Source organism: Phalacrocorax aristotelis, chromosome 8 (assembly GCF_949628215.1).
Source record: "Phalacrocorax aristotelis chromosome 8, bGulAri2.1, whole genome shotgun sequence".
NCBI classification, from domain to species: Eukaryota; Metazoa; Chordata; class Aves; order Suliformes; family Phalacrocoracidae; genus Phalacrocorax; species Phalacrocorax aristotelis.
Window position 1 is genome coordinate 39,561,687 of NC_134283.1, and position 14,674 is coordinate 39,576,360.

Here is a 14,674-nt window from a genome sequence, read left to right on the forward strand (position 1 = left end):
GGTTTGGTGATGCAAACTCTCCCCTCTGGATGCACGTTGCAGCACAGCATCTGGAGACCTCATGGTTTCTCTGTGGATCCCCGACAGAGGGATGTTTGGGTTTGTCAGGATCCCACCTTAGAGACCGTGAGACTAAAGAGAAACCACCTTTGGGGGTGAGGAAGTTTGGTGTCTTGTGGGTTCAGAGGGGAATGTGGGCAGCAAAGCATGCGTGAGTGAAGGCTCAGGGAAAGGAAACAGGACAACGGCTCTGGGATGTGCAAAGCGGCTGGGCCGGCCTTGATCCCCCATTGTCTCCCCTGTCCAGCCTGGAGGGAGCAGAGGGGTGCCCTGTGACAGTGCATACAGCCTTGCCTGGGGACAGAGGAACGAGGAGCCAGGGCCCCACAGCGGCCTGGGGAAGGCCCACAGCAGGTGGAGTGCTGCCCCCAGCCCTGCCGGCTCCACTTGTTACATCAAAACGTATATATATTATTCTTGCATGAAGTGGAAATAGCACAGGAGTTAGTAGTAGTTAAGAAAGGATCACAGGAGAAGAAACTAACACCTGAGAATTTTAACAAGGTAGTAAATAATGCTGAGGCCAGATGAGCGGGTATTAGCAGGGCGTGCCTCGCCAGCCAGTGCTTCCTCAAAAGAACACAGATCAGTAGAAGTTCAAGGACTTTGTGAAGATCAGGGAAGGCCACGGGTGAGTCAGCAGTGAGAAAAGGGAACTTCTTGCCCCAGAAAGCACTGAAAAACTGGACAATTGCCAAATTCCAGTAACTCGGGGAAAGGTAATTCTGGCGGGGGAGATTGCGACCTCTGACTCCACTGAGGGACGAAAGGCTGACGCCCCCCCCCCTTCACCCCCCCAGTAAGTGTGGGAAGTAGATTAAAATCACATGGTAGCCTTAAAATTAAAGATACAGACCAATGGAAGGAGGGGACGCTCAGGTCAATGATTACATATTGGATAGGCATGGTGCGTAAACTGTCATGTATGCACGTCAAAACGAACACGGGGTGCTTGCTTTGCGGAAACCCCCCGCCTTGCACCCGGCGCGGAGCACACCAACGCCTCCCCTCCAAATACTTCGTGTTTCGCAGTTATTTCAAATTACATTAAGGCGCTGGAGCCGGGGCGATGACGTCCTACGGTGACGAGCGGCCACGTCACACTGCGGAGTAGCGCGGGGGGGGGGGCCCTATGCGCTGTAACCGCCGCTCCGTCCCGCAGGGTCACGTGATCGGGGGCGGTGCCGTGCCGGCGGCGGCGCGGCGGCGTAACGTCAGCGGTGACGCGCGGCTGCCGCCTCGCCTCTCCAAGATGGCGTCGCTGCTGCAGTCGGAGCGGGTGCTGTACCTGGTGCGCGGCGAGAAGAAGCTGCGGGCGCCGCTGTCGCAGCTGTACTTCTGCCGGTACTGCAGCGAGCTCCGCTCCCTGGAGTGCGTCTCCCATGAGGTAACGGCGGCCCGGCCGCGCCGCGCCCGCCGCCGGCGGGACGTTGCCCGCTGTCCGCGCCCTGATTGGGCGGTTCTCCCGCTGCTCACTCGCTGCTAGCTATACCGTTGGCTGGTGGCGCGGCGAAGGGGTGGGCACAGCGGTGCCTTGATGGAGCGGGGTGATTGGCGGCGAGTGAAGGGAGGGGCGGTGCTTTGCCTTATATTGGGTCCGCACCCTTGTCTGTAAACGGAGTTCGGGCTGTGATTGGCTGAGGCGCGTGTACCATGGGTGGGGGCTGCCGTGAGAGGCGGCTTCCTCACATAGGGGATGTGCCCCCCTCTCTCCGAGAGCCCCCCCCCCGACCCACCTACGACCCACCGTGTGGCAGCAGGGACCCCCCGACCCACCCACCCCCTCCGTGGGGCCCGGCCGGGGAGGGGCAGGGAGCCCCCGACCCACACCCCAAGCAGGTCCGGGAGCCCCCGCAGGGAGCCGATGCTGTCTCACGGGGAGGGCGGGGAAGCTGATCCCGGGGCTTGCCGAGGTCTGCTGGCCGTGGTGGTGAATGCAGTAACAAACCCCATGCCTTCAGCGTGCTGAAGCATTACACCTGCTTGAAGAATGAAGTCGGGGTTGGGAGTGTTGGTGTGAATTTATTTCTACCTGGCTAAGCTTCCCTCCCCGTGTTGTACAGTGGGATTTCTGTTGTGAAGGGTTAGTTCCTTGTCCAGGAACAGCCGGAGCCTGAAGCGTAGGTTGTCATCAGGCTGGGATAATAGTCTGCAGGCAGGCCTTGGTCCTGGGGCTGCTCATGTGGCTTCTGGGATCATCATAATAAAATTGGTAAAATTGATTTTGTGGAAGTCTGGGTGAATTAAGAAATTATGCTAGATTTGAAAAGCCTTAAAAGAATGACCGTGCAACCCAGATCTCAGAAGAGGTGTCTTTTCGCAAATATCAAAGCCTCTGAAGAGTAGAAAATGTATTGGTCACCAGGCTGCATCTGTTGTGAATTCTCCGTAGCTCGATGAGAGCAGTCATTGTGTATTTCCACATTTAACGATAAGCTCATTTTCCCCTTCAGGAAAGGGACCCCCTCCTTCCTGCTGTTGTTTTAATTAGCAAAATTAGTTTGCTACAGCAGACAGATACAAAACATTTTCTGAAATGCATGGGTTTCTGACCAGTGTAAGTACCAGAGCAGGATAGATGTACATGTAAATGGAAGACAGCATGTTAAAACCAGCTCTTGAGGCTGAAAAAATAAATTCTGACAACTACAAAATAGCCTGTTGTCCTTTTCCCATTTACTAGCCAGAGCGGTTTAATCTATCCTGACTTAAGCAACCTTCCGACTTACATTACTAAAGATCAAAATTTGACCAAGATGGGCTAAGATTTCAGATACCAAAAAAGTCTCAAGCCTTCACTGACTTCCCCTGCCTGTTGCCAGACACAAAGCCTTGTTAAATCGCATGGCGGAGTTTCAGGCTGCTGCTGGCATAATGTCTAGACAGACGCTTGCCAGGAAGTGTGATGTGACCATGTTGTTCATCAGGTGGACTCTCACTACTGCCCCAGCTGCCTGGAAAACATGCCTTCGGCCGAAGCCAAGCTGAAAAAGAATAGGTAAGGTCACTTTGGCTTTTTTCATCAAGACTCGCTGTTTTAAACGGCTCCTTCCTTATCGACATCTGATCACATGTATCTGAAACTCTTTTCGAGAATTACGTTACTTCTTATTACCTTTTAGTCTTGTTTTGGGCAATAAGTGTCTTTCCATGGTGTATCATGTGCTCTTCATGTTCTAGATTTTTTGATGACTTGCTCTCATAATACAAAGGGTTTTTTAGTATCACCCAGTATTTCTCACTGTCGCCCTTCTTACGTTGACGCTGAACCCTCCTGTTAACAGCTCCGTTGCCCTTTTCACCTAATGCTGACACATAAGATGAAAAGATCTGTTGGTTTAATCTTGATTTGCTTGTTGAGAGCATTTTCCTTGGCCTGGGATCCTTGTCAGAGCACCGATCTTATGGGCTTTCCTCTTTACAGGTGTGCCAACTGCTTTGACTGCCCCTGCTGCATGCACACCCTTTCCACCCGGGCCACCAGCATTCCTGCTCCGCTCCCTGATGACCCGGCTAAGACTACCATGAAGAAAGCGTATTACTTGGCCTGTGGATTTTGCCGCTGGACTTCCCGGGATGTTGGCATGGCAGACAAGTCTGTTGGTAAGTGACCGTCAAAGGCAGAAATCTGAGTAACAGCAGGAGCCTGGTATGTGTTTTGAAGGTAGCAGATATTCAGATTAGTTTCTGGCTGTACGATATATGTAATATCTGCCTGGGTTTTGAGTCATGGTTGGAAATTCACAGGAAAGCAGTTTGTTGCTGAAGTCTCATCTGAAGAGCTGAGATGAGTTAGTGGAACATGTGACCCGCCTCCATGCTCGTGTTACCTGACTACCGAGAAAGCTGTCAGACAAGTGGCTTTTTTAGTTGGTGTGCTCTCCCCACAGCTGAGATCTTGTTTGTGTACCTTCAGAGCCTTGGAAGGCTCTCAGTCTGACAGCATAAACATCTCATATATTTTCTGACAATTGTGTTCACTTAGGCTTATTCCAGAGTTGCTAGTCAGTACTTGTACTTGGTTTTTCTCTTTGTGACAGCACTGGAACAAAGCTTTCATCTATTTCTTGATGCATAAGACTTGCAGAAAATACTGTCAGGCTCCAGAAATGGGGCTGAGTAGACCAAGCAGATTCTCTTTGATTTCCAGTGTTGATGTGACCAAAGACTGGGAGCTGAAGGTGCAGGGACATGGGCAGCCAGTAATAAGAGACTGTTCTTGTAAACTTATGTACCTGCTGCTAAAGTGACTCCTAGGTGCTGATCCTGAGTATCTCTCAAACAGCAGTTGTGTAAAAGCACAGTATAAAAGCTTGGGAAGCTCCTTCAGCCCAAACCTGCCTGTGAAAAGCTTTCAGAGGTATATATTTGTGCAGGTGTGAACTTGAAGAATTGCAATGATAAGTGTAGTGAAAATAGGGAGTGTCATATTTCATGAGTGAGACCCAGACAGTTGGGTGTTAAATCTGATTTCTCTGTGGAGTCTGGAAATCTTCTCCTGAGGATTTTGTTTTTTCTCTTTCTTGTGCAGCTAGCGGCGGCTGGCAGGAGCCGGAGAATCCTCACACACAGAGGGTGAGTGAGTGGGAGAGTAATGCTTAGGCTGAGATGCATGAGCTAGAAAGAGCTGTTAGAGACACCAGGCCCTCTCGATCACTTTTCCTGCATCTGTATAATCCTTCAGATATCAGTTCCAGTTCCTAATCTCCACCTTGCCTGTATTCAATGGAAAGAAGGCCTCTTAGAGGCTCTCCTATAGATATCGCAGTATAAGATCTAATTTTCAGAAGAAACTCAGTTGAAAACATCATATTTAATAGTACTGTTAAAACAACACCAATGAATATGCTGCGTATGTGTGTGAAAAAAGCTGGGTTTTGATCAAGAGTGTGTCTAGGATCTGGAAAACAGACCCGCACTTTTACTACCCTTCCCTGTCACCAGTTAGGGCTCTGTGCTAAATGTGATCAGCCTCGGGGCAGGGAAAAGATGCTGTTTGCTCCACTAATCCAAATTGCTCAGTTTTTGGCCACATGGCATTACTCTGTCCAGTTGTGGAAAAGGCATGAACAAAGTCTCAGGTGCTTCACTGCAGAATGAGAATTGGACACGGCTCTCCGACAGATGCCATTCCCAAAGGAGGGTCAGTTTGTCACCTGCAGTGTGGGTTAAGACATGCAGGCTTCTTTAATGTGTATCCTTCAAACCATTGGTAGTACTAGGAACAGAGTGAAACAAGTAGCAGGAACCTCAGCTTGTTCACAAACAAATAGCAGCTGATAGGGCATTTGTTCCCCTTTCACTGGGTATCTGTTCCTTTTCATACCTCCAGATTAACAAACTGGTTGAGTACTACCAGCAGTTGGCTCAGAAAGAGAAGATCGAGCGGGACCGGAAGAAGCTGGTGCGGCGCCGAAACTACATGCCTCTCGCCTTTTCGGTGAGCTGGGAGTACTGTGCTCTCAGAGCAGGAGAAGTGATGCACAACAACCTCAGCTTGGAAAACTAGATAGTTGGTAGCTTGATAGGGCTACTCAGCTTTCTTTTTTTTAGAACAACGTGAAGAAAATGTGCTAGGGCACATGGGTTTCTTTGGGGACAAATAGTTTTACACCCGTTATTGTCTATTACATTGCCGCTCTCTCTAATAGTCCTCTCTGATAATGCCAGAAGGGTTTATACTTGCCGTGCAAAGGAATATGTTATCCAGCAGTGAAATGCAGTGCAACCACAGTCATGATATCGGTGGTAGCTCTTTCTCAGGACAGCTGGTCACCACAGCTCAGTAACAGTTAGATCAGGATTGTCTGGCGCTTTTCTGCGTGAAGTCTCAACTGAAATTAACCTTTAGACTTGGTTGTGGCCCAAATGACTTGTTTGATGTAACTGGCGGGTAAATGCTTACTTCGTTTAGCTGGGTGACTCTGCATATGCTTGCTACTTCTCAATTAACTGTGCTTGCTCTGTGCCCATGCTTGTGTCTTATGGCTGCATTTTTTGTCTCCGTTGCTACCTGCTGCTATTTTGGGGGCACTCCACAGCAACACACTATACACGTAGTGGTAAGTCTTTTTGCAGTTTCTGCTGGTGTTAAAGCTCTCATGGTACCAACTGAGGGGCAGTAACAGATCCTACTCTTCACCTTGCCTCAGGCCCTCTGACTTGGATGTGCCTAGAACAAACACATGTGAAGGCTAACTAGTTAGAGGATAACATTTATTACCGAAAAATCCCCCTTTTTGTTAGTTTACAAACAGGGCAGTCTGTTCGGGTAAGTAACGCACACTTGAAAGGCAGTCCTTTGCAAAGCTTGGCTGAGATGCAGCCCTCTGTCTACCTGAGGCAAATGACAGTAACATTAATCTTCTGATCCCTGAAAAACCACCAGGGTGGGCTGATGCTCACATTTCTTGTTTGGTGAGAATTCAGGTTTTCAGCCCAGAAGGAAGACTTCTGCCTCCAAGCACCCTTGTGCCCAGCTCAGCTGTAGAAAGCTGAGGAGTAGCTCAGCTATTCCTATTAACTGGTGGTGCCTGGCAAGAGAGACCTGTAGGTAACGAGGCCTGCAGGAGGCTGAACCTTCCAGCTGCTTCTAGTAGTGCTACAGAGCATCTCGGATGGATGCATACCCACATCGACCCAGTTTCTTTTGGCAGTTGAGCTCTCATTCTGCACTACTTGACATACAGTTGCTCTGAAGAGAAGATCAAGGGAAAATGTGTCAGTAGCACAGGCTGGTGATTTAAGGAAAGAGCAAAAGCTTTATAAGCAGTAGCCACATCTGTCTCTCCCCATCTGCAGCGCAGTGGTAATTGTTTTCTCCTTACTAACAGTTTAAGCAGGGAAAAAAAATCATGGGAAGCATTGAATACCTTTCATTTTTTGCTTTCCTTTGCTTGTTTCCCTTTGCTTGCCATGCAGCTCAAAGGATGAGTTTGCAGTAGGTCTTTTTGTCCTGGCAGGAAGCAGGCCTGAAGCTGACAGTTCCTTTTTCCCTTGTAGGACAAATACGGCTTGGGAACCAGGCTTCAACGCCAGAGGCCCGGAGCACCGATCGGTGCCCTCGCTGGACTTTCGTGAGTCTCAGGGTTGGGGTTGTCTTTGTGGGAAGGATAGGAGGTGTAGGCAACCTCCTACAGAACAGTAAAGCAACTTCAGAAAGATGATGAACATGTTAGCAGTGAAAGGAGCTTTCTTCTTTGGAGTGTTAGAGATGTCAAATCCTCGGGCATCTCTGTGCAGCAGCTCCAGCTGTTTTGCTTTCTCCTAAGAGAAACAAGTGACTGCTTACATCCTAGGCGGTCTCTATGTAGTCTCAACTTTTGCTGCCTTCTGTGTTACAATACTGCTATTGCTGTCTGTCAGTGCATATGCCGTATTTTATGACCGAGTTGTCCCTCACTTTGCTTCAGCCTGAAAGAAGGAGAGGACCAGAAGGAGATCAAGATTGAGCCAGCTGATGCAGTGGAAGAAGTGGAACCTCTTCCTGAGGATTACTACACAAGGCCAATCAATCTGACAGAAGGTAACACCTTTATGTTCTGTCACTTTTTGCCCTTATATCTGTGAACATGGGCAGTGCCTGGAAAGTTATCTGTGGGGTTCTTAATGGCCTGAGGTTTTTGTAATGTTTATGGTCTGTTTGAAATGCTGGGAAATTTGTGACTTTTTAAATGGTAACTTTCAATGCAACCTCAGCTTTGTGTTGTAAATGGAAAGCTCAGAGCCAAACATGTCAGGCCTCTTAATGGTTGTTTCATTTTCATGATGACCTTAATTTCTCTGCGTGTGAAGTGTCAACTTTTGGATGGAGAAGAGATTTGACGCCCTTTTTCAAATAATAGGAAGTAAGGAAGTAGCTGAGCTACTGGGGAGTTGGAACCTTAACTGACCTGTTAAGTAACAATTGCACATTCCTTTGACATCAGCTTGAGCTTGCGTACACTCACCAGTTATTTAGCTGGTTCATGATTTAATCATAAAATATTGTAAATTGGTCAATGAGACTTGGGAGAGAATGGGATAAAACAGCAGGTTCAGGAAGCAATGTGGATTTCCTGCTGAGGTGGCTTTAAGTAGGACAGATGCTCTTGGTAGTCCACTAGGTCTACACAGTCCACCAGTATTAATTAATTAATGAAAGGTTTATGGAAAGGGGTAGCTTATCTTGGTCTCCTTTTCTCATGAGACTGTCAGCATTGTGAGAGTATGATGCTGGTAAAGAAGACAGCTTTTGTGGTTCCCTGCAGTGAGGGAAAGGCTGCCAGGTGGCTCACTGCTTCTTGGACACTGGGAACAGTGAGGAGCCTGTTTTTTGGGAGAAACCCATGGGAAGTTTGGCTGCTGGAGTTCCTTGCCTTGGGAACTTTGTAGTCACTAATTCTATGTGTGAGTCTGAGTTATGCAAACTGCTTGCTGAGAAGCTGTGTATTGTACTTGAGCAGCACCCAGCTGTGAGGGTAACAAAGCTATGAGAACTGATTTGCCTGTGCGGGGGAAAGGACTTTTTTTCTAGATGATTACAGAATTCTGTTTCTACCCCAGCTGAGCTTTGAATAGAGGTCAGGGTCCCTTGTTTCTCCTGGGCTGGCACTGATGTTGCTCTAGTGTTACCATGCCGTCAGGGCAGCCCTTTCTACAATTCTTACCTTCCATTCATTCACTGCTAGAAACAGTGACGCTTGCCAGTGGCTTCTGAATTACTGGGCGCAGGTGAAATTAAGTCTCTCGGAGGCTGTAGTATGTCAACACACAGTGCATGGCATACTTACTCTTAGGCCAGCGCACATGTACAATCCAGCTTGAGTTTCAGTGCCTGAGAGAGAGGTTAATTTAGTCCTGCTTTCTGTTGCGCACCCAGTGACGACTCTGCGTCAGCGTCTGCTGCAGCCTGACTTCCAGCCGATCTGTGCGTCCCAGCTCTACCCACGTCATAAGCACCTCCTGATCAAACGTTCGCTGCGCTGTCGGGTAGGCAATTAAATAAAAAAAAAAAGGTGCTTTTTCTAGAACTTGGATTGTAGGAAGTAGGTGGTGTATTTCTTCTTAAAAGAAACTGCTCAAATGGTTCTGGTTGTTGAAGGTTCTCAACCAAATTACTGGTGGCAGCACTAGTAGAAGTGGGAGGCTGTCGCATCTCCAACCTGAAGAAGATTGTGAAAGGGAGGCAAAGTTGTTAAATACACGTAAAGATGCAAAGGTGGGTTTGCATAGGGTCTGCGTGCTCTGCCTTGCCAAGGAATCATAGAAAGCTGCCAGTATAGTTGGAATTAAAAAATTTCTGCTATTAGTGAAGACAAAAATCAAGTCGTCAGACATCAGTGAGAGGCAGTGCAGAATACTGAAGGTGTCCTCAGAGTGAAGGTAGAAAGAGGATATTTCAGGGAAGAAAAGCAGGGAACTGGAAAGTGAAAACTGGCAAGAATTAACTCCAAGTTCTGCTGTTGACTTACTACATGGTCCTTAAGAGCTGCTTACTTTCTCAGTGAAACCGGGATATTTATCTAGTTCCGGGAGCAATAGAGCAATATTATTGTGAGTATTTAAGATGCAGAATGCTTTGCAAATGCAGAGTATTTTCTCAGAAGTAAGTAATGTCAGGCCAACCCTGTGTTTGAAGAGTAGCTTATGAGGATATCAGTCTTGAGTTCCCACTGTTTGTTTTTTTAATGGATTCTGAAGCGTAAGTCAAAGGGCTTGCAGGTATTTGTGCCTTCTTCCTGCTGCAGTCAGTGAGTTGTAAGCCTGCTTCTGAATCTCCTGCTTCTGAGATTGCACTGATAGTGCTGGCTATCACATTTTCGGAGTACCAGTAACTTGGCACAGCTATGGCTACGTGCATCCCAAGGTAGTTTTTATGTGCACTGCACTAGAGGCCGGTAATATCATGGCTTGTGGTGCTCTGCTTGCAGCTCTGACTCTTCAGTGTGACTGCACGCTGTCTTTTGGTGCTTACTAAAATATCTTTCTGCCTAGCTATGTGAACATAACCTGAGCAAACCAGAATTCAACCCAACATCTATCAAATTCAAGATCCAGCTGGTCGCCGTGTAAGTAAGATATGGGGGTTGGGGAGAACAATGCCTATCAATTCTTAGTTAATGCCTTCTATTTTAATTTCTTTTGTGCTTTTGATTTGACCTCTTGTGTGGTTGTGTCATCTCTTAGGATGGTGTAACCACCTTTTTAAATATATTTAGCTTATCTGTAATAGGTTTGCTTCCTGATACACTAAGAAGTTTGCTGATGATTCTAGCAGTTTGAAAAAGGCACTGCACACTGTGCTAGCCCCACATGGTAGGCAGAGTTTGTAGCATTAAGTTCATGTAGCAAAAGGGCACTTTGTTTTTCTTTTTAATGTAAGCTAAGCTCTAATAGCATTGAATGAGTTAGGTGGATGTCTGTGAATACGTCCCTCTACTTCAAGAGGTAGGTTATAGACAGCAGCATGGTCCATCACGGTCATTTGCTTTGTTCTTGTTGCAGTAACTATATCCCTGAAGTGAGAATCATGTCTATTCCCAACCTGCGCTACATGAAGGTCAGTAGTTTTTTCCAGAAACAACTTAGGGTGAGACACAGTCGGGAGGTGTGGACATGGGATCTTTTAGGAAGATGACATGGTGTGATGATTGTTCCCTGAGGGCTTCGCTCACTCCATTTAGAGAGGGTGCAGGGTTTAAGGGAGTGGTCAGAATAACACTGCATGTACTTGTCACTGTGCAGCGTGACGCCTGGCATCACAAGCACATATTAATATCCTAAGAACAAAAGGTCGGGAGTTGAGATCTTGGCTAGGTTCCAAAGATGTGTATATCTTACTTGAGGAAGAGTGCTGCATGGCATTGACACCTTTCTCATGGACTGGGAGCGTTCATTATCCGTCCCTTGGCAGGATGGATATGTGATGCAATTTTTGAAGGTGTTGATCAGTCACAGAAGATGGAGGTGCTAACATTAACTATGAATTTTAGAGTAATTGCTTCTCGAACTGATTCCTGAATCTCCCCAGGAGAGCCAAGTCCTTCTGACTCTGACTAATCCAGTGGAGAACATCACACATGTCACACTGCTGGAGTGCGAAGAGGGAGACCCTGACAATATCAACAGCACTGCCAAGGTATTGTACCCTCCTGCTGTGTGAGCCCAGGCCTCTTCCAAGGCTTTCCACTCCCATTTATTCTTCCACAGGTCACACTTTTCATATGTCCTTCAGTCCCTGCTGACTGTGTTGCATTTTCCCCCTTGGAGCTCAAATGACTGTCATCAGTGTAAATGTCAGCTCATAAAGTATTTTGAGATTGTGTCTGTTCTTTGAGATCCGGAACCCAAGGGAGAACTAGATGATTTCACTGGCAGAGTGGTAACCAGCTGGTACCAGAGTGGAGGAAAGCTGAGGATGAATCACTGCTCTATTAAACCATAGTAAAGCAGCCCTTAGAAGGGGAGGGCTCTCTCCTGCTCACAGTGTAGGTGGTGATCAGTACTGAAAGGCTGCTTCTCTTTGTGTTCTGTTTCAGGTGGAAGTTCCTCCCAAGGAGCTGATTCTGGCTGGCAAAGATGCTGCAGCAGAATATGATGAGCTGGCAGAGCCTCAAGACTTCCAAGATGACCCTGAGTGAGTGTTGTCTGTCCTGTGGGGGTCCTGTCCCTTAAAAACTTGGCACTTCAACCAAGTAACTCACTCTCCTCTCTGTCTTCAGCATGGTTTGGGTTTTTTTTTTTTTCCAGGTTTTCTTGTGGGGAGGGCATGTGGTGGTTTTTTGGGGGAGTCAGAGATCAGCAATGCAAATCTTTCAGCATGTGGTTTGGCTGTTCAGGAGACATTTGGTCCCTTTGAGGCAAGGTGTGCTGTTACAGCAGTTCAGGTATAGGTGGTGGTACTCTAGGAATACTCCGTGTAAGCTTTATCCTTGCAAGCAGGGGGTCACAGTAGTGGTGAGAACTATACAGTAGTTCTCAGTGTGACAGAGTTGCCTCCAGTCTTCAAAATGGAATATGTTCTGCAGCCTCTAGAGCAACTAGAGCTGTATGCCATGGCCCTTCCCTGTTGCACAGCTGGGTACATAACTCCCATGGCCAAAGCAGGCATGTTCTGTTTGACAGATGCGCTGGCAACTGTCAGCATGAAGGGGAGTGTCTGTTCTGGTCTTGAGGGGCTGTGGGGCCCCTGCAAAAATTGCAGCGGGTGAGTAAGCTACAAACCAGGGCAGCTGTTCTAGCAGGGCATATTCAGCTCACGGGCCATAAACTGAGCATCTCTGTTATGTGGTGCCAGAATAAATCTCTCAGAACAATTGTCTGAGAACTTGGCTGACCCAGTGTTCTTTTGTTTTCTGCCTTGCAGTGTTATTGCCTTCAGAAAAGCCAATAAGGTAGGAGTTTTCATCAAGGTCACCCCACAGAAAGAAGAGGGTGAAGTGACCGTGAGTTTCAAGATGAAGCACGAGTTTAAAATCCTCACCGGTCTAATCCGGCCCTGCGAGGAAGAGGATCATACCTCTGGGGTCATCTGGCTCACCCATCACGTGGAGCTCAGCCTCGGTCCAGTGCTCCCATAAATGCTCCCAACGCTTGCACCCCGACAGCTGGCTGCAGGACGGACTGTCACAGCGAAGAAAGCACCTGGTGAAGCATTCTGTGAGAGCTCCTTTGTGATGTGTGGGTGTGTGCCACGGGCCCCAGCCGGGCCACGAGGAGGTGGCTGAGGGTGCCGTGGTTTTGGGATGGTTTGTTCTCTCTCCTCTTGTCGTAGTGCCCACTAACTACCGCTCCGCTTCCCCACACCACCACAGGCTAGTTTAACTTGCAGCACGTGTTTCAGCACAGAGAAAGATTTTCTCTCCAGATTTACACTACACCTGGCTGAATTTGGGTTCATCAAAAAAACTGGTATTTTTTCTCCATGTCAGCCCACAGACCTGATGTTACGTACTAAGTAGCGAACAAACTCTTTTTCACACAGACCTATGCCCTTCCCAAACAAACATTTTAAGAGGTGGCCGTGTCTGCTGCGTTGTTGGCAAGTTATTGGCAGCAGCACGACACTTTGTTTTCTGCTTCCTCGTAGGATACCTCAGCTGCAGGGGATTGGGACATCCAACCCCACCGCTCTGGCATATGTAGCTTGCTTAGCCAAGGTGATAGGTCTGTTTTCACAAAGGAAATTATCAGTTTGCCTTTAAACTCAAAATGTAGTGTACTGTAGTGGTCATGGATTTGACTGGCAACTGAGCCTGCTGTCAGCCCGCTGTGTTGCAGGTGGGTGTGGTAGCATGATGCGCCGTGAGCTGGGAATTCAGGTTCTGGTACAGCTCTTGACTGAGGCAGGGATGCTCCAGAGAGGCTCCCTGGCAGTCTTCAGATCAGTTAATGTGTGCCGGTAGGGGTGGTAATCGGAGTATGAAACTGGGAGAGTTAAGATTAGGTCTGGTATTCATAAAACTACAGGGGCTGTTTGAGTTCATACTCTTTTTCCAGTTAGGGTGGGTGGAAGGAAGGTATAAAGGTGGAACATTTTAGTAGTACACATTTTAGGTAGTACACATTAACTAGCATACACTGTACCATAAGGTAATTTACCTGGGGTGCAACTTGGCTATAGTCCAAGCTAAAACCAGTAATTAAGAGCAGTGTATCCAGGATACTGTATTGCCATTACTGCGTAGCTTAGTGCAAGCAGGTGGGATCGTTCTTCCTGCAGAGCATTCCCAGTTCAGACACTGACCTTTGTTAGACATTTCTGATGGGTGTTGGCATGCTGCGGTGCTGGGAAAGGCTTAAATACCTGCCAGCCACGGCTTTGTTGCTCAAGACACTTGGTGCCATGGTTTTGCCAGCCTGGAGCTGCAAACCCCCTGTGCGGGAGGGCGGGATGAGACTCCCCGCTCTCCAGGGCAGGCGGTGGTGCAGCACCCAAAAACATCTCCTGTAGTGCCAGAGACCTGCCATGGTGCACCTGGCAGCCTAAGCCCTGCAGTGGGTGTCACAGCAGCGTGGCGTCACGGTGACAGCGTTGTGTAGGCTGCACGTGGATGTTCGGCATGAGCGTAGGACTTGCAGTTTGTAGTTAATGTCTCACACCTGCCGCGGCTTTCCCTGGCCAGGTAGCAAAGCACTTAACCTTTGGCTGCGACTTATCCTCGTCAGTAGCCAAAATAGCTGCTACACTTGTGACACTAACACGGAAAAGAGCCTTCCAGGGCGAGCTGGCCTCGAGCTGCCGCCCCGGGTCCCGCTGGGGCTGGTGCCTGCCGTCCCCGGGCTGGGGTTTGCATGGCCTGCTCCCGAATGCGCCGCTCCTCACTGAGAACAAGATGGTGCATCGATTTATCATATTCTGAGCGGTCTAATTACCTCGGTGAGTTGTTTGTTCCCCCCCGCCCCCATCCCTGTAGGTGCTTGTAGGCGATAGGAAAGGTGTTGGCGTGTCTGTCTGTCTGTCCCTGCTCCTTGGAGCATCTGCCCCTTCCCCCCAGGCCTTGCCGCTTGACGTCGTGTAGTGACCTTCAATAAAGCAAACGTGGCTCTCAGATCTTTTGCCCTGGTTCTTACGCTGCAATTAATCAGAAAATGCTAATAATTATTTAAAAAAAAAAAAAAAAAGGCAAAAAGC

At 48.2% G+C, this 14,674-nt stretch overlaps 1 protein-coding gene across 1 annotated transcript; it reads left to right on the forward strand.

Annotated features, from left to right (window-relative positions):
• Positions 1–1,233: 1,233 nt before the first annotated feature.
• DCTN4 (dynactin subunit 4) lies at positions 1,234–14,591 on the forward strand. Its single transcript, XM_075102681.1, has 13 exons — positions 1,234–1,447; positions 2,988–3,058; positions 3,485–3,663; positions 4,592–4,635; positions 5,393–5,500; positions 7,063–7,136; positions 7,473–7,585; positions 8,921–9,030; positions 10,036–10,109; positions 10,546–10,600; positions 11,072–11,179; positions 11,580–11,677; positions 12,407–14,591. The coding sequence occupies exons 1-13, from the start codon at positions 1,313–1,315 to the stop codon at positions 12,618–12,620; spliced, it is 1,383 nt and encodes a 460-aa protein (XP_074958782.1). The 5' UTR covers positions 1,234–1,312; the 3' UTR covers positions 12,621–14,591.
• The last annotated feature ends 83 nt before the right edge of the window (positions 14,592–14,674 follow it).

Bases quoted from the DNA above. Each gene is read 5' to 3' on its own strand.
- DCTN4 (XM_075102681.1), top strand. From the start codon at position 1,313: ATGGCGTCGCTGCTGCAGTCGGAGCGGGTGCTGTACCTGGTGCGCGGC. The intron at 3,059-3,484 runs GTAAGGTCACTT...TCCTCTTTACAG, and splicing joins GCCAAGCTGAAAAAGAATAG to GTGTGCCAACTGCTTTGACT. The intron at 7,137-7,472 runs GTGAGTCTCAGG...ACTTTGCTTCAG, and splicing joins GGTGCCCTCGCTGGACTTTC to CCTGAAAGAAGGAGAGGACC.